The sequence below is a fragment of the Bison bison genome, unplaced genomic scaffold (genome assembly GCF_000754665.1).
Source record: "Bison bison bison isolate TAMUID 2011002044 unplaced genomic scaffold, Bison_UMD1.0 scf7180017864291, whole genome shotgun sequence".
NCBI classification, from domain to species: domain Eukaryota; kingdom Metazoa; phylum Chordata; class Mammalia; order Artiodactyla; family Bovidae; genus Bison; species Bison bison.
The window spans coordinates 12,498,709-12,517,735 of NW_011494863.1; the positions used below are offsets into that span (position 1 = coordinate 12,498,709).

At 41.7% G+C, this 19,027-nt stretch overlaps 1 protein-coding gene across 1 annotated transcript in view; it reads right to left on the reverse strand.

Moving 5' to 3' along the window:
* Nucleotides 1-17,535, reverse strand: part of SLC36A3 (solute carrier family 36, member 3) — a 22,613-nt gene extending 5,078 nt beyond the window's left edge. Inside the window, exons 1-8 of the mRNA XM_010850653.1 lie at nucleotides 17,396-17,535; nucleotides 15,345-15,435; nucleotides 12,138-12,226; nucleotides 9,508-9,603; nucleotides 5,017-5,101; nucleotides 3,880-4,098; nucleotides 1,862-1,960; nucleotides 1,361-1,527 (exon numbers count right to left, since the gene is read on the reverse strand). Coding sequence (XP_010848955.1) covers nucleotides 1,361-1,527; nucleotides 1,862-1,960; nucleotides 3,880-4,098; nucleotides 5,017-5,101; nucleotides 9,508-9,603; nucleotides 12,138-12,226; nucleotides 15,345-15,435; nucleotides 17,396-17,535 — 986 coding nt within the window. The remainder of the gene's footprint in view (nucleotides 1-1,360; nucleotides 1,528-1,861; nucleotides 1,961-3,879; nucleotides 4,099-5,016; nucleotides 5,102-9,507; nucleotides 9,604-12,137; nucleotides 12,227-15,344; nucleotides 15,436-17,395) is intronic.
* Between the last annotated feature and the right edge of the window lie 1,492 nt (nucleotides 17,536-19,027).

The following is a 19,027-nucleotide window of genomic DNA, read 5'->3' on the forward strand; positions in this document are numbered from 1 at the left end:
CCCCACCGCCTCCCGCATTCAACTGACTTCCAAAAGACCAAGGCTGTGGGGGAGACTAACAATGATAATAGCTAATACTCAGTGAGCACTTACTGCATACCAGACACCTTTCTAAGCGTTTTTATGTATTTGAAGCCAATTTGCCCTCACAGTCACTCCCTAAAAGACAGTGTGGCAGTCATTTGTGCTGCTCAGCTGCTCAGCAAATACCTCCAAGTCTTCCAGACAGGTGGCAGAATTTCACTTCCGTGTCCTCTGCAGTAGGCATGGTCACTTGCTTTGATTGATGAAGTGTGAACAGAAGAGACAGGTTACTTCCTAGAGAAATTTTAGGGCCTTCATAGTGATGGGTGTGATTCAATGTGCTCTTTGCCATGGCAACCAACGAAGTTTCAGGGGTGGCTGGCTGATCAGTCTGGGTCTTGGAAGTTGGGATGGTGCAGAGCTGAGCCCCAGCCATCCCATAATGGACATGTAGCATGAGCATACAATTAAACATTTGTGTGTGTTCAGCCACTGAGATTCTGGAGTGGCTTATTTTGTTTATTACCAGAGCATAACCAATCATGACTGATACAAATAGGCAAGAGTATTATCCTTATTTTACTGAGGATGGAAATGAGGTCTGCAAGACTAGGTAGCTTGTCCAAGGTCACATGAGAACCAGGGTCAAATCCCATTGCTCAGATGCAGAATCTGTGCTCTTGGTTCTACTGGCAGCTTAGTCATTCTGCACGTACTACTGCCAGAATAAGGGCAATGGCTAATACTCGATGAACGCTATATGGCAGTGCCCCAGATGTTTCCTGGATGAATGAATGAATGAGTAAATGAATGAATGATTAATGCAAGAACTTCAGTCAAAGTTCCAGGTGGGGCACAGCGATGGCAGTCTAGGCCCATTTCTGGAACTGGGGACCTGAGTAGCTGTCCATACGCAGGACCCTCAGGCACTACTTCAGAGTTATACTTTTTGTTGTTGCTGTTTCTGTTCCCTAAGCTCTCCCAGATCATTGCTGTTTGAAAGCCTTTGAACCACAGAGTCAGACAGAATTCAGTTTCAACTTTTCATGAACAACACGAAATGGGAAAGTTACTTACAGCCTTTTCACATATCAACTTCCTCATCTAATTCAATGGAGTTGATAATAATAATGCTAACCCATAGGGCTGTTGAGAGAATTAAATGAGATGATACACAATGCCTGGATTATTAAATGTACTTGTTATTATAACACAGATACTAGCAGTCAATATTTTGTTGTTGATAATGAATCAAGGATGCCCCATTTTGCTGCTAAGGCTCAGACTCTGTGACTCCCCTCCTCTTCCCCCGAGTCCCAGATGGGCAGGGACATACCAGCAATTGGGCAAGTTGAGGGTGATGCTGGCCTGGGTGTTCGACCCAAACTTCATGTAGCCCAGTGTCCCCAGGCAGATGTAGAGGACGATGACAAGGGACATCCCCCAGTACAGAACAAAGGAAAACTGCTGTGGATGCTTCATCTGGTTTTTGAGAGGTAGAACCTGGAGGTGAAAGGAGGTTAAGAAAGAAAAGGTAGAAGGAGAGAAAGCAGGTTTCCTCTCAACGTTGGACCTCCTTCTCCAGGTGGCCCAGAGTCAGGAAGGGTCCACATGCCCTTTCATCTCCTCCCACATTTTCTATAGCCAAGAGGGCCTCATCTTCAAGGCTTGGTGTGGTGTGCAGAGCAGGCGGCATCCTGCAAATGCGGACTGACTTTCCCTTCTTCCACGAGATCATATTCTGCACTTTTCATAAGTACTACTATTTAGATACCTGGAACAAAGACTGGCTTCCATAGAGAGAACTGAGGACTCTCAAACTCCACACCCATCTTACCATGCCGACACCTTCAAATGTGAAGATGGCTGTACCGAAGAACAATAAGAAGGTCTTCCAGCTTGCCATCAAGGGTAGGTTCCTGGGATCTGGAATCTCCTAAAAGGAAGAAGAAGGGCATTGGTTTTTTCCAAGGCATATAAGTCACCCCAAATCTGGTAGAGAGGTAGGCTTGCCTGACGTCAGCAGGGACAGTATTAGAAGCACCCATTAGACATCTGAAGCTGAGTCAGCCTTCTCAACTTTTAAAAAAGTTACTTCTTTTACACATAGCATACAATTTACCATTTTAAACATCTTGAGTGTACAATTCAGTGGCATTAAGAACATTCACATTGTTGTTCAATCATCACCAATTTCATCTCCAGAACATTATCATCATTCCCAGCTGAAGCTGTGCACCCAGTAAATAATAACTCCCTGTTACCCAGCCCCCCTGGAAATGCCTATTTGACTTTCTGTCTCTATAAATTTGATTGTTCTAGGTACCTCATATAAGTGAACTCATATAATACTTCTCTTTTTGTGGTTGACTTATTTCACTAAGCATAGTGTCCTCAAGGTTCATCCATGTTGTAACATGGATCAGAATTTTATTCCTTTCCAAGGAATACATTATATATGTTTAATTTTGATTTACCACATCTTTACATGGAAAAAGGAACCCAGGGAGGAGAAGGAATTGCCCAAGGCCACTCTACTAGTCAGTGGCACAGTCCAGATATGAATTCAGGTCTTGTGTTTTCCAGTTCTCTAATACCTCTTTCCCATCACTTCTCTCAGAGCTGTGAAGTATTGGCACAGCAGCTACCACTGATCTAGAAGAAATGATTATTTTAATAAGATTCCTGTGGGCAGAATAATGTCCACATCATAATCCCTGGAACCTTGAGTATGTTACATTACTTGGCATGGGAGAATTAAGTTTCTAGACTGAATTAAGGGAGCTAATCAACTAAATTTAGTAGGAGATTACCCTGGATTATCTGGGTGGGTTTGGTGTAATCACAAGGGTCTTTTAAAGTGGAAGAGGGAATCAGGAGAGAGAACCAGAGAGATGGAAGCATGAGAAAGACACGGCCTGACACTGCTGGCTTTGAAGAGGGAAGTGGGCCATGAGCCAAGGCCTGAGGGCGGCTTCTAGAAGCTGGAAAGGGCAAAGAAACAGATTCTCCCCACAAGCTTCCAGAAAGAAATGCAGCCCTGCCCAGTGAGACCCCAAGAGTTCTGAGATAATTCTGTGTTAAGTTACTAGATTTGTGATCATTTGTCACAGCAGCAGCAGAGAACTAATACAACCCCAGAGACTTTCAAAGAAATGAAACTGTAATAGGGAATTTCAGGGCCTATAATGATAGCAAAGCATGAGGCAAAATGACTGCATTTAGGGGAAAAACTGTTTATCAGTTTCCTTGTCTGTGAACTGGGGATAAAGTAGCACTACTTCCATAACAACATCATTGTGAAGATTTAGTGAGTTAATCAACATAAAGAAATTGGCACAAAGTAAATTGAATTCCTTTATCATCCATATATCTCTTGTCAACCTATCACTATTACAATTTTCGTTGGTTACTTGGCTGAGGTTTATCTCCCCAAGTGATTGTAGCCTCCATGAGAGCAGACAGCTTGTCAGTTTTACTTATCACTGAATCCCCTGTCCCCTGTACATTGCTTGGATCACAGAAAGTGAAAGTGAAGTCACTCAGTCATGTTCAACTCTTTGCGACCCCATGGACTGCAACCTACCAGGCTCCTCTGTCCATGGGATTTTCCAGGCAATAGTACTGGAGTGGATCACAGAAGGTATCAATAACTATTTGTTAAAAGACCCATTGCTATCTAATGTGATGACGACAATGATGATGATGGTGAGTAGCTTTTATAGCCTGTGGGGCAAAAGAGTTCACAGACATCACTTGAGCAGGAGGTCACCTTTCTCGCTCTCATCTGCCCATAATGACAGTGTCTCAGAAGCCCTGGACCTTGACCCTTCTGCAGTGGTTTTGGGCACAGACCTGCATGATATACTGAAAGATCAGAGCCATGCTGCCCAGGGTGGTGATGTTGGCCAGCGTGGAGAAGATGGACAGCACCCTGAGGTTCTGGATAAACACCAGCAGGATCAGGAAGGGAAGGATCGTCAGCATGTAGAACCGAATGTCCACGTTGGGGGTCAGCACCAGGATCTTCCTGGGTTCGCAGGTTTTGGAGGTCACGTGGACTTCTTCCACCATCTGATGTGAAGCACAATGAAAGGCAGTATAATTACAGTTGCTACATTAACAAAGGAAACCCAGAGTAAGTTTCAATTTCAGATAATTAACAGATAACTTTTTAGTAAAAGTATGTCCCAAATATTATACAAAGATACACTTGTAGTAAAAACAAATTGCTGCTTATCTGAAATTGAAACTTAATTGGGTTTCCTATACTTTTATTTGTCACATTTGGTAATCCTAAATTGTAGTACCCATGATTGTGACAACCGGAAACCCTTAGAATCATCAAATCTCAAGGCTGAAGCATCATTCTGTCATCTAGCCCAACCTCTCCTTATGTACCAAATAGTTCTCTTTCATATATCCAGAGAACAGGAAATGATTACACAGGAGTACCTTCTTCAACTTTAGATAGTCCTAAAAGTTAGAAAGCTAGAATTTGAGCAAAATCTGTCTGCTTGAATATTCTATCCATAACGCTTGTCATAGTTTTGACTATTTGAATGCACAAAAACAAGTATACTACTTCTGTTTCATGAAGCCAAGAAAGAATGCTATGATTGACTTGTAATGCCTGTTAGGAATGCAATGAGGGCAAGATTGCAACTTGTTTGCTTTAGTTATCTTCTACATGACAACCTTGAGATACCTAAAGAAAATCTCATCAACAATTTCAGGCTAAAAATTCTCAATTATTTCTAATTGGACATGACTGTAAGCCATCCTGGCTGCATTCCTCAGATGTTGCTTTGGCTTCCCTATGATCTGTTTAAAGAGTGATTTCCAGGACAGAAAGAACTCCCAACCAAAGCCTGATTAGGGAGTAGAAATAAAGCCTCTCCTACCATGATCCAAAAGCTTTACTTTTGCTAATGCGACCCTAGCAGCAAGAGGTCTGCTTTCCCCAACTCTGCCCAGAAGAGACCTCTTTACCTGTTGTAAATTGTCTGCCATAAACATAAAATAAACACTGCAGAAGCCCAGTTGGGTGGTGATTAATAAGAAGCTGACAGTGTACCTGAGAAAGAAAAGAAGAGGCAGACAGAGGAGAAATGAATTATTTTTAATGCATTTATTTTTATTTTTGAGACAATTATTTCTTTTGTTATTATTTTTACTATTTCCCCATTTTTTAACTTTCAAGTTTAAATTTCAAGTCCACAGTAGAAGTTGAAAGACAAGTATAATTAGCATCATATATCCTTTCACTAGAAATACTAATTCTTAACTTTTAGGTCTAACTGCATTATGTATAGATGGAAGAATGTGTTCATCCATACACACACACACACACACACACGTGTCTGTGTGTGCATTTTTTCAGAACTACTTTAAAATTAACTGCACATGTTATAACATGTCAACAAAGACTGTAATACCTTCTTTAGTACTATGATATCCAACTTCAATATCCTCAAATATATAGTCTATGTTTTACTTTATTATTATTTATTTTTACTTCTTTTTTTTTTTTGCTGTGCTGCTGGGCTTGTGGGATCTTAGTTCCCTGACTAGGGACTGAACCTGGGTCCTCAGGAGTGAAAGCTCTGAATCCTAACCACCAGACTGCCAGGGAATTCCCAAATATTTCTCTCCAAAGTATCTTTTATAGCTGTTTTTAAACTTTCTTTGATTCAGGATCTAATTACATTTCATATGTTGCATTTGCCTATGTTTCTCTAGTCTTTCTTTTCAGGTAGAGCGGCCCTATACATATCTACCCTTTTTGTTTCCCGTGACATTGGCTTTTTGGGAAGAGTCTAGGCCATCTGTCTCGTAGAATGTCCCACCGTGTGGACTTACATGACTGTTTCCTCGTGATTCAGAAAAGCAAGCCTACCACACAGGTGACACTTTGTACTTATATTTCATCATATTGGGAGGCACAGGATGTCCTGTGGTTCTACTGTGATGTGAATTCTAGGCCTCTCCATTATAAGTACACATTTCCTGCTTTGCAACCTGTAGGTAAAACAATGAGACGGCATGAAGAGCCTGTCTTCCTCAAGCCAAAGGTTTTAACATTCATTGATAATCTTTGCTGAATCAGTTATTTCATTGGTTGGTTGCAAGGTGTTCTGTCATTTTATCTAAGTTGATTAGCTAGCAACTAAGAAAAATGCATTCTCTTCCTCTTTTTTATCACAATAAATTCACATTAACTATTCTTTATTTATTATATTCTGCTATTGTCATTATTCTTCTGGATTCTTAAATTGTCCTGAATTTGGAGATGTATTTATTTACTTTTTTGTGAGAACATTTTGAGAGTTCTACATTTAAAAAACTTTTTAATTGGAGGATAATTGCTTAACAATGCTGTGTTGGTTTCCGATGTGTAACATCATAAATCAACTGTAAGTATACACATATCTCCTCCCTCTTAAGCCTCCCTCCCACCAGCCTCTCTATCCCACCATTCATTTTTTTCAAAAGAACAAAAATATGTTCCTCTACTTAGGTGCTAATGTTTAGATCCATGTTTTTCAAGACTGGGTTGTAGTAACCAATGCATCAGAATCATCTGAGGTTGGTGATTCCTGGCTCTCATATCAGCCTATTGAGTCAGAAGCTTGGCAGTGTCATGTGAGACTTCAGAAGGGAGATTTTTTTTTTCTCTTTACAATGAAGATTTTTAAGCATACAAGAAAGCAATGATAATCATTCAATGACTCCTCATGAGCTCATCCCAGCCTCAACAATTAACTTTTAGGCAATCTTCTTCCATCTATTCCTTCACCCCCACTGCACACAAGCTTCTTCTGTTGGAGTATTTGAAGTTAAGGGAAAAAAATAAGCAAGGTGAGGGGAATATAGCAAATTAAAGTATTTGAAGTATTCCACCTGTAAATAATTCAGTATGCAGTTCTAATGGTCAAGAATTTAAATAAAATATAACCATCATGCCCTTAATCACCCCTTACAAAATTAACAATAATTTCTTTCTTTTTAAAAATATTTACTCATTTATTTGGCTGCACCTGGTCTTAGCTGCAGCATAAGGGATCTTCGATCTTAGTCGTGGCATGTGGGAACTAGATCCCACATCTGATCTAGGGATCGAACTGACCAGGGATGGAACCTGGATCCTCTGAATGGGGAGCGTGGAGCCTAAGCTACTGGACCACCAGTGAAGTCCCACAATAATTTCTTATATCATTTAATATTCCACCATAGTCAAATTTTTCCAATTTTTTTCAAAAACATTTCAGAGTTGGTTTCTAAACAAGTCTCTACGTTGCATTGTGTTATTATGTCTCAAGTTTTTTAATCTGCTATATTCCCCTTGCCTTGTTTATTTTTTTCTCTTGGAATTTTAATTTTTTTGATTGGTGTTGAAGATGCCAGAAAATTTCCTTGTAGTATGTTTAACTTTCTAGATTCAGTGGATGAATTCATAATGTCATTTACCTTGTTCTTCTATCCCCTGTATTTCCTATAAGCTGATATTAGATCTAGTGGTTTGATAAGATTGAGGTTCTTCCTTTCTGTTTCGGGCAAGGGTATTTCAGAGGTGGCTCTCTGTACTCCCTGTTGAATCCTATTATAAGACACACTGTGTCTGGTTGTCCAGTGTCCAAACATGAGATGACTAGAAGGGGTCAGGTGATGCCTGTGTATTCTTTCTTTATCATTTTCCAGTGATCTTTCACAATGAGGATAGTTGCTTACATGGAATAGATAATTTTTAATCAAACTCCCCAGGTATCTCTTAGCACACTAAAGATGACAAATTATTGATTTAAATAAAACAGTTTCCTAATTCTTTCTCAGTTACTGGCATTCTTTCTCATTGCCCCAGAGAAATGGCGTAGTGTAGTGGGTGAAAGCTGAATGTTCTAGATTTCAGTCTGTGCTCTGCCATTAGATTCCTGGGTAACTTAAACCAAACTTATGACTCTATCTGGTCTTAATTTTCTTCCATTTGAATAGATATAGATATACTGATCTTCAAGGAGCCTTCTTGCTTGAAAGTTTTATTCAGGGTGTCATCAGAAGCTGATAACTTGGTGAGAAAGGATGGACAGTTGTGAGATCTCTGTTATTACTGCCCCGTGCCTCTCCCGTCTGACAATCAGAGTGATTCCTGACATTCTCGAGAGAGGAGTTGCAGGAGGGATCTTGGCAGATGAGGGACTGACAACTCCTTGAGGGCTCTGTTGGGAAAGGCTAACATGTTAGGTGCTTGCTTGAAACTCTGCTTCTCCACTATCTGTGTCTTTGATCCTAGACATGTTATTCTATCTCTGTGAGCCTTGGTCACTGTATTTCTTCCCAATAAAGATGCACCACCTACCTCACAAGGTCATTGAAATGATCAGAGGTGATCAGATACAGGAAAGCATTTTTTATACCATAGAGTTTTTATCCAATCAGTGAACAAGCTAAATTGTAATGTTCACTATTAGGAGGAGGATTAAATAAAACCACAGGATCCATCTATATGGATGGGGAACATTGTGAGACTTACAAAACAATGAAGTTAATTTGTATGTCCCAATGTGGAAAGAAATTAGAGACATAATGTTAGATGAAAGAACAAATTTCCAATAAACACTCCAATTAATATACAAGAAAATACAAAATATATATTTCCACTTACACACATATATCCTGTTCATGCAGAGAGAAAGTCTAGAGGAATATTTATTAACTATATATCAGTGACTTCATTTTATTTATTTATTTTTGGCCACACTGCACAGCTTGTGGGATCTTACTTCCCTGACCAGGGATTGAACGTGGGCCCTTGGCAGTGAGAGCTCAGAGTCCTAACCACTGAACCTCCAGGGAAGTCCCAGAGATTACTTCTTGAATGAAGAGTAGGATGGGGGATGGAGCTATCAGAGGAGATTCTCTATATTGGTCAATAGTTTTCAATAAAAACATGTTCACTTAAAACTTTTGTTACTCAGGTGGTGTGGTGGTAAAGACTCCATCTGACAATGCAGGAGATGAAAGAGACATAGGTTTAATCTCTGGGTTGGGAAGATCCCCTGGAGAAGGGAATGGCAACACATTCCAGTATTCTTGCTGGGGAAATCCCATAGACAGAGGAGCCTGGTGGGCTACAGTCCATGGGGTCAAAAAGAAGCTGGACACAACTGAGCATGCCCGTGCAATGTACTAGCAGTAAAGGAAGAACAGGTGAGCATTTTTATCACTGCTGTTGTTATTATTACTATTACTCCTGTGATATCTGGGCTTCCCTTGTGGCTCAGCTGGTAAAGAATCCGCCTGCAATGCCAGAGACCTGGGTTCGATCCCTGGGTTGGGAAGATCCCCTGGAGGAGGGAAAGTTTACCCACTCTAGTATTCTGGCCTGGAGAATTCCATGGATTGTACAGTCTATGGGGTTGCAAAGAGTCAAACGACTGAGCGACTCGCATTCATTCATTCATTTGTGATGTCTAGGACTACTACCTTCCCCACACTGAGTGTGTCCTCAGCCAGGCATTTGGGCAGGTTTCGAGACTGTACATCATGGCTTCTCCATAGTTCACAAAAGTCTTCTGCAGCCTAAAGAACGGACAAACAATGCATACCTTAATTTTTTTTAAGTACAATTTATTCCCAAAGGGAGTAATTACTACATGTTCATGTATTAATATGGAACATTTTGGTAATTTTCCAGCAATGGTATCATTGAGTTATTTTATAATGGTACACTTTTAAAAGTTTTAGAATTCTGCCTCTTATTTTTTGTAGTCGTCTTTATTAACACTAATTTTTAAGTGGATAGTATTATTATGTAGGTGGACAGTAGCTTGGAATTGATTAGGTCAGCAAACAAGGACAGTGAGGACGTGGGAGCTGTGAGGTGTGCAGACCTAGTCAGGGGGAGGGGAGAGAGGGCAATGAGGTGTAAGTGTGGCCAAGAGAGTGGGTCTACCTTTTCTAAACTGACATTCCCTTCTTCACTTCTGAGGGTGCTGGAACATTTAAGATGCTTTCCCTGGACCAGATTCCATGCAAAGGTGATTTTTAGCCTCCTGCCCAGCACCCCTGTCAGATGTGACACCCCAGTTCTAGCCCATCCCTCTTCCCCCATCCCTCCTTCTCCAGGCAGCCTTTCCAAAGGGAGGCGGAGGCCTTCTGGAGCGCTGCTGACAAAGCAAGTGGAAGCAAGTTGCCTGCGTCCCTGGAGTTAATTGCATGACTGAGGGGAGTAACTTGGAGAGAGAAAGAGACCCGGACTTGTCAGGAAACCAGAGTTTAAGTATCAACGTGTCCCTCTCAGATGGCCAGGAAACCTTGAGCAAGTCTTTTTATACTTTGGGGCTTCAGTTTTTTTTCTTCACATACAGTCTGGGTTTTGGGGAGAAGACAGTGAGAGATGGATATGGTGATGCACTGGGAACATGGCACGATGCTTCTGTTTTTATTATTATTCAATGTGTCTGGCATTTGAAATACAGATGAGGTTACATTGCATAGGACTGGCAAGTATATTAGTCTGAAGATTGCAAATTCAAAAGCAATGGGGACCAGAAAGCTATCAGTATTGTGGTGAGAATGACTGGGTGTAAGACAAAACAGGGAATCGTGGAGACAGAGTTCAAGGCTCTGGTACATGTCCTTCTCCAAAAGGGGTTGATCAGGATGTGGCTCTAGCTGAATGATGCAGGAATAAAGTCACAGAGGTAGCAGAATGTCTAACTGGCAAGAAGGTGTAGATTTTTTTTTTAATGTGAAATCTCCAGGTTTTTAAACGTTGGCTAAAAACAAAAAGCCAAAAAAACTGTAGAAGTCCTCCATAATATATCTAAAAACTACTGTGAGTCTGTAACCCTATATTAGAAAAAGAAAAGAAAAAAACAAATCAACAAAATCAAAAGTCAGGGAAAGGCTATAATAAATGACATATATTAAAAGGCTGTATGGTGGTAAAATGGTCCCAGCAGGCTTGAGGGAAGAAAAAGATTTGCAGATAGGTTAAGGGGTAGAGTCAGACAGGTCTTGGAATACCAGCTCTGCCACTTCCTGGCTGTGTGACATTCAGCAAGGCATTTAACTCTCCCAAGCCTCAGTTTACTCATGTGTAAAATGGGAATAATGGTGCCTACCATAAAATTTTACTGTAAGGAATAAATAAAAGAAGGCTTGCAAAACTCTTGCTATGTACCTGGAACAATGTAAGTGTGCAATAAATTTAATTGCTAAATGCATAAATGCTCTTAACAGTGTTTCATGAGCTGGAAAGTACTACACAAGTTAGGTGTGACTGATACATACTCCAAATGCACCAATTTGGGTTATGATGATTTGACTTTATGAGGAGCTTCATTTAACAACTCTGCTTTGACTCACAAGGCCTTTCTGCACAATGAGGAGGACATATTTAGATTTGCCTGCCTTGAGAGTAGCTGAGTCCTGTGGAGAGAAAATCTCCAGGCTGTGGCTGTAAGGAATTGCTAATTACTGTGAGTTGCTAGTTTATATATACACGAAATTCTCGGCATTGTTTGCCTTCCACTGCATTTGCCTTTTTTTCTGGAATTTTGTTTTACATTAAAAGTTTTAACTATACAAACACTGTGTTGTATATATGCTTTATTAGAGATTGAAATCACTGTGAATTATTCATCTCATTGCTAACTATGTTTTTTTTTTCACTATTACTAAATTGTCCCAAAAAGGACTTACTTGGAATAAATTTCCCTTCCAAGGTGTGTGTATTGGAGCTGGGGGAGGACCAGGAGATAAGAGGTGGAGAGATTAAGAGGAAGTATCTTGAATACACATAGGTGTGTATAGAGCAAATTTGCATTTCTTATTACTTCTGATCTTTCTAGGAATGGATACTTGGGCTCATAGGAGCTTGGCAAAGTGCTCCAACTAGTCAGCAGCAGAGCTGTGCCTGGAACTTGGAGTTTCCAGTAGGATTTTAATCACCCCCTTCACTGCCTCAGAGCAGCAGGGTGGTGGCCTGGAGAAGTGGCCAGCTAATTGGGAATTGGGTCAGTGATCCCGGGAAACTTAGCACACCCTCAGTTGGAACCTGGTGCCATTTGGTGAGAGAGATGATAGAGACAGAGAAGCAGAACTCTCACCTCTGACTTAGGTGATGAGCACAATTCAACAGGATGACCATGCAATGCACGGTGAGGATCCCGATGGCCAGCAGGCTGAAAGGACCGACCTGGAGGGGAATGGAGAGGTGGGCACAGTGAATTACAAATGGATGCTCCCACACCTGGCCCTCTCCCTGCTTAGGTGCTGGGGTCCCTCTTATAATAGAGATTTTTGGATGAGAACCCTAGGATGATAGCCCCTGCCTGAATGTCCTTGTACCCCTAGATGCTCTGGCTTGAATGCTTTTCTTAGCATCACTGCAAAGTGGCTGTCCAACCTGTGCTAGAATACTTCTGATAACAAAGAGCTCATTACCTCCCAGACAGCCCATGCCTTTCCTCATCTGCCTTTAGTTCCACTTGAGAACCCTCATTCCTTTTCATATCCCAGCCCTTACCTCCTCCAAGATGCTTGAAGACCAACGTTCTTCTAAAGGATTAGTTTTCTTCTTCTAGTACGGGGTTATCAAAAGAGGCACTATTGACATTTTGGGCCAGCTGATGTTTCTGTTGCAGGGTGCTGTCCTGTACATTGTGGGTTATTTAGCAACATCTCTGGCCTCTACTCACTGGATTTCAGAAGCATTCCCCCTCTCTCTATCCCAATTTGTGACAACCAAGAGTGGTGTTAGACATTGTAAATGTCTTAGGGTATATTAGTCACTCAGTTGTGTTGAGCTCTGTGCAACCTCATGAACTGTAGCTTGCCAGGGTCCTCTGTCCATGGGATTCTCCAGGCAAGAACACTAGAGTGGGTTGCCATTTCCTTCTCCAGGAGATCTTCCTGACCCAGGGATCCAACCTGTGTCTCTTGCATATTTTTAAAGTATTTGTATTTATTTATTTATTTGGCTGCTCCAGGTCCTAGTTGTGGCATACAAACTCTCAGTTGCTGCACGTGGGATCTGGTTTCCCAAACAGGATTGAACCTGGGCCCCTGCATTGGGAGTGCAGAGTCTTAGCCAATGGACCACCAGGGAAGTCTTTCCGTTTTATTTATTTTTTAACTAAAAATTGTATGTACTTAAAGTGAACAACATGATTTGATATATATGTATAGCTATACACACAGAAATGATTACTAGAATCAAGCTAATGAACAAGTCTTCTCCTCACATGGTCTCCATTTTTTAAATATGTGATGAAATTATAAAGTAGGGCTTCCCTGGTGGCCCAGACACACAAGATTAAAAAGTAGGGCTCATTATTATTACATTTTGGCCATGCTGCGTGTGGGATCTTAGTTCCCTGACCAGGGATCAAACCTGTGCCCCCTACAGTGTAGAAGCATAGAGTCTTAACCACTGGACCACCAGGGAAGTCCAAGCAGGCCTCATTATTAATCCTTATCTCCCAAGTGTGATCACAGGGCAGAGAGCAAAGAGGGACTCTCTCACCCTCTTTGTGTTGGACACCTGTGACTTTATAGATGTGACCTATACTAACAGTATCATGAGGAAACAAATGAGAGATGAAGAGCACCGCTAGAGTTCACCGGAATGTAGCCTCCATATAGCAGAAGACTGTTTTTTGGTCTTGCATACATCTATATTGCCAGAGCTTAAGAATAATAGATGCTCAATATATATTTCTCAAATGAATCATGATTAGAGGTTCTGATGGGACTTGGAGGATAAAGAAATCACCTAATAACTCTTAGGAAGCAAAAATCAAAGGATAAAGGAGTTGTCTTAAAATGCAAAGACTGCACCGGCAAAGAGAGCCTGGCTGAAGGCCATGTGCTAATAATGTTCTTCAAAAGTTCTAGAACCCTGAGAATTCTAAAGGGGGAAAGGTCCCATCTCTGTTGGAACTGATACAGATTGGAAGTCATGTCAGAAGCCAGGGTCTCAATGTGACTTTTTTAGACACGAGGGCCATTTACAGGCTTGGAGAGAAGGAGAAATTTGCTTCAACTAAATTGAAATCATCTATCTATTCCACTCTGTAGAACAAACTGGAACCAGTATCTACAAGCAGGTACTGTGTAAAGGAGGGTGTAAAGATGAATCAGAGAGTTCCTGCCCTCAGAGATTTCAGGTAAGTGAGGAAGCTGGGAATGTAAAAAAATGAGCACGTTCCATCTTTGTAAGTGCTGTAAGAATTCCAGGTTATATAGCTATAAGTTCTAGAAAAACACAAGGTGAAGGAATTTTAATAGGAGACAGAGGAAGGGGATTTCAGAGGACTTCAGAAAGGGAAACAAAGAATCAGGATTTTTAAAATTTTACAGAGGAGGGGGATTTCAAAAGACAGAAATAAGGGAGATGGGAACAGCATAAGATAGAGGATGGAGGAGGGAGGGCACAGGAGGTGGCATGGGACTGGTGGAGCCTTGTTCACCCTCATCTTCCAAAATTACCTTCTCACAGTCAAATGGATGGAAACAGGAGTTACACACTGAAATGCCTGGAGGTGCCAGGCTACTGATATCAATGAACGAAATGGCAAGGATATAATCCTAGGAAGTTGGGAGAACTGTGGCAAAGTAGATTCTGAATTAGTATGTGAGTTATGGTGAGTCCTTAAGAACAGTGGTGGGGAGGGGGAACTGGATGAAGGTGGTCAAAAGTAACAAACTTCCAAATATGAGATAAATAGGTACTGGGGACTTAATGTACAACATGACAACTGCAGTAAACACTGTTATGTGGTATATTTGAAAGGTGCAAAGAGAGGAGATCCTAAAAGTTCTCATCACAAGGAAAAACAATACCTATTTCTATAATCATATGAGGAGATAGACATTAACTAAACTTATTATGGTAATCATTTTACAGTATACGCAGTATGTGTGGTAAGTCACTTTGGTTGTGTCAGACTCTGTGTGACCCTGTGGACAACCATAGAGCCAGCCAGGCTCCTCTGTCCATGGGATTTCCCAGGCAAGAATACTGTAGTGGCTTGCCATGCCCTCCTCCAGGATATGCAGTATACCTTAAATTAATATAGAGGTGGTTGTCAATTATATTTCAATAAAATTGGGGGAAATATGGCCTGTCCCCTCCAGGCACGTTCCATTTAGCTCCAGGTTGGCTCCAGAGGATTGATGCCAATAGGTTCATTTCCCATTGCAAAGAGTGCTCCCAAATTGCCAATTGATAAACAATGCTAAGGCTGTAGGAGCCTGCCAACCCTTTCCCTGAAATGGGGAGACGTGGTTCCCATTCCACAGGTCCATCTTACCAACAAGCCGGCATTTTTCATGGCCAGAGGAAGTCCCAGGAGCCCTGTGCCAATGTTGCATTTCAGTAAGTGAATCAAGGTTTGCATCATCCTGTAGGGGGAGCACAGGGCAACAAAAGGGTATGTTAGTGGAAGAAAAGGTGACCCAGCGCTCTGGCTTCTTTCGTCTCTCCAGCACCCTCTGGTGGGAAGATGGACAAAATCAGATGAAATGGACTCTCCATTTTACTCTGTTCCCAGGATCTGTTCTGCAACCTCTGATCCAGAGCTGGTGCTAGTTCAGGTGACTCAACAAATATGTACCACACACTGTGCTGTGCTCTGCTTAGCTGCTCAGTTGTGTTCGACTCTTTGTGACCCCGTGGACTGCAGCCCGCCAGGCTCCTCTGTCCATGGGATTTCCCAGGCAAGAATACTGGAGTGGCTGCCATTCCCTTCTCCAGGGGATCTTCCCAACCCAGGGACTGAACCCAAGTCTCCCGCATTGCAGGTGGATTCTTTACCATATGAGCCACCAGGGAAGCCTACCACACACTGGGCTCTAAATAAAAAGTTAATAACCATTGCTATCATCCTGGATAACTCCCTGCTGCTGCTACTGCTGTGCTGTGCTCAGTTGTGTTTTACTCTTTGCGAAACCCCCTGGACTGTAGCCTGTCAGGCTCCTCTATGGAATTTCCCAGGCAAGAATACTGAGTGGGTATTTCCTCCTTCAAGGGATCTTCCTGACCCAGGAATTGAACTCAACATCTCTTGTGTCTCTTGCACTAACAGGCAGATTCTTTACCACTTGAGTCACCTGGGAATCCTGGATAACTCTGGGCTTCTGAAAAACTGTAACCTGCCAGGCTCCTCTGTCCATGTAATTTTCCAGGCAAGAATACTGGAGTGGGTTGCCATTCCCTACTCCAGGGGATCTTCCTGACCCAAGGATTGAACCTGCGTCTCTTGGGTCTCCTGTATTGGCAGGTGTATTCTTTACCACTAGCGCCACCTGGAAGGCCCCTCCAAACCCTTATGTCATCATACTTTATTTAAATAATCACTCATTGTGTCTGAACTATCAATAATGTCACAGCCAGATCTGAAGTCAAGATCTGGCTTCAATAAAATTATCATGCATACCTGTGTTATTTCATTAGGAAAAATTCCTGGAATGGTATTATTGATCAAAGGACTTTTATTTATAGTTACTTAAAAAACCCTAAGTAACACAGTATGAAGTTTAAAAGGTAAAACAAACAAAAGAAGAACCAAAAAAACCTTATATACTGAACATAAACGTCTCTTCTATCTGCCTCTCAGTCTCCCAATTCTCTTAGCCAGAAGCAACCACTAAGGCCAGTTGTGTGTGTGTGTGTGTGTGTGTGTACTTAAAAAAAAGCATACGTCAAATACTTGTATGTTTTATATAAATATGTGTTAGGACTTGACATACATCACAGCATTGCCATCTAGAAAGCTACCAGTTTAATTCTTTCCAAAATAACATGAAAGTGGGCATTTCCTGACATCCTTATCCAACACTGGGTATTGTCATTTACAATCTCTTCATGCCATGGATATTATCTGATCTGATTACTAAATAATAGTTTAATTGGCAATAAAGCCTTAAGGAAAAGAACCATGTGTCTGAGTTTAGGGCAGTAAAAGTAGGGACATAGGGCTAGGAGGTGAACTTTTATTTTCCGGATGGGTTTGTATGAGGAAGGGAGGGGGCAGTGGGGAGAGAGAGAAGAAGGGAGAGAGAATATGAATACTAGCAGTTGTTGAAGGAGTGGAAAGCAGCCAGCCTGGGGTAGAAACTGCTGAAGAAAGAGCCGTCAGCCTGATATAGACAATTGTTCCTGGAATCAACAAGTTCATGTAGGGGATGACTACCTGTTTTTTGCAAAACCTGTGAAAAAGTTTGACGTGGGTATAACTTTTCAGGGTCTAAAGGTTTCATCTTTAGTCCATGTGTGTCCTGTTCAGTGGGGTTAAATGCGGCCCAGCGCCGTGAAGGCAGCAGTGCCTGACCTCAGATGGGGAAGGGCAGTGTGGCCACTTACGACAATCCATTGGCTTCCTCTGCAGGATGGATCCTCTCTGAAGTGATACTACTACTACTCTCTGAGAGTGACTTGGACCCGTCATCCAAGGACTTGGGCTTGCTGGTGTTGTCCCTTGCAAGCAATGAGATCTTCAACATGGTGGGTGGGTGGTGACGGCTGAGGGTTAAGGCCTGTAACAGCCTTGAACCAGTCTCCCATGGGTTTTTCTCCAGAGAAACCAAGGCTGCAGGCCTGAGAAGCTGGCTCCCAATTCCTGAGCTGGTCCTGGCGCTGGTGACAGGGGGAAGCTGATGTTGACGACAGGCCTCGCCTGGCTTTGGGGACTTAAGAGAGTCTCATCTCAGGATGGTCCTCAGTGCCCCTTTCGACTGCCTGGCCACACAGGACCTGCCTGGACTTTCAGCTGCTTCCAGTTCAGCCCTCAGTGCTTTAGGGCAAAGTGAACCGTGTGGCTGGGAGGAAGAAGACACCATTGGACTGGAGGTCCTGGTGCCTGGATGTGGGGCCAGGCTCAGAACTTGTCTCTCTTTGGTAAGGGGGAAATCAGAGCTACCTCACAATGGAGGCTGCCCAGCCAACAAGGTGCTGCTTGATTGCAGGATGCAGGTGTGGCTCTACAGAGGGTCCCATCACCTTCCCAATGTGGGGATGGAGCGGCTTTGTGTTTAAATTGATGTATAGTTGATTTGCAATATTACATTAGTTTTAGGTGTACAACATAGCGATACAAAAGTTCTATAGATTATCCTCTAACTAAAGTTACTATAAAGTACTGGCTATATTCCCAGTGCTGTACAGTATGTCCTTGTAGCTTATTTATTTTCTACGTAGTAGTTTGTACCTCTTAGTCCCCTACCCCTATCTTGTCCTTCCTCCTCCCGCCATTGATATCCATTAGTTTTTTCTCTATATCTTTCTTTCCTCGGAGCTTGTTATATTCATTCCTTTGTTTCATCTTTTAGATTTCACATATAAGTGATAACATACAGTATTTGTCTTTCTTTGTCTGATATTGCACCTTATAAGCATAATAACCTACAGGTTCATCCATGCTGCTGCAAATTTTTATCCTTTTTTATAACTAATAATTCATTGTATGTATGTATATATACACACACACACACATTTTCTTTATCCATTCATCTGTTGATGTACACTTAAGTTGCTTCCATATCTTGGTAATTGTAAATAATGCTGCTGTGAATATTGGGGTGCATGTATCTTTTCAAATTAGTGTTTTGTTTTCTTTGGATATATACTCAGGATTGGAACTTCTGAATCATTTGGTAGTTTTTTTTAGTTTTCTGAGGAACCTCCATACTGTCTTCCATAGCGCCTGCAACAGTTTAACATTCCCATCAACAGTGTACAAGGCTTCCCTTTCCTCCACATTGTCCCAACATTTGTTATTGGCAGTCTCTTTGATGATAGCCATTCTGACAGGTGTGAGGTGATAGATCTCATTGTGGTTTTGATCTGCATTTGTCTGCTGATTAGTGATGTTGAACATATTTTCATGTGCCTGTTGGCCGTCTGTATGTCTTCTTTGGAAAAGAAATGCATTTTTAATGGTTATTAATTTTTGCCTTTAAATATTTAATTTTTAACTCTTAATAGAATCCTGGCTTT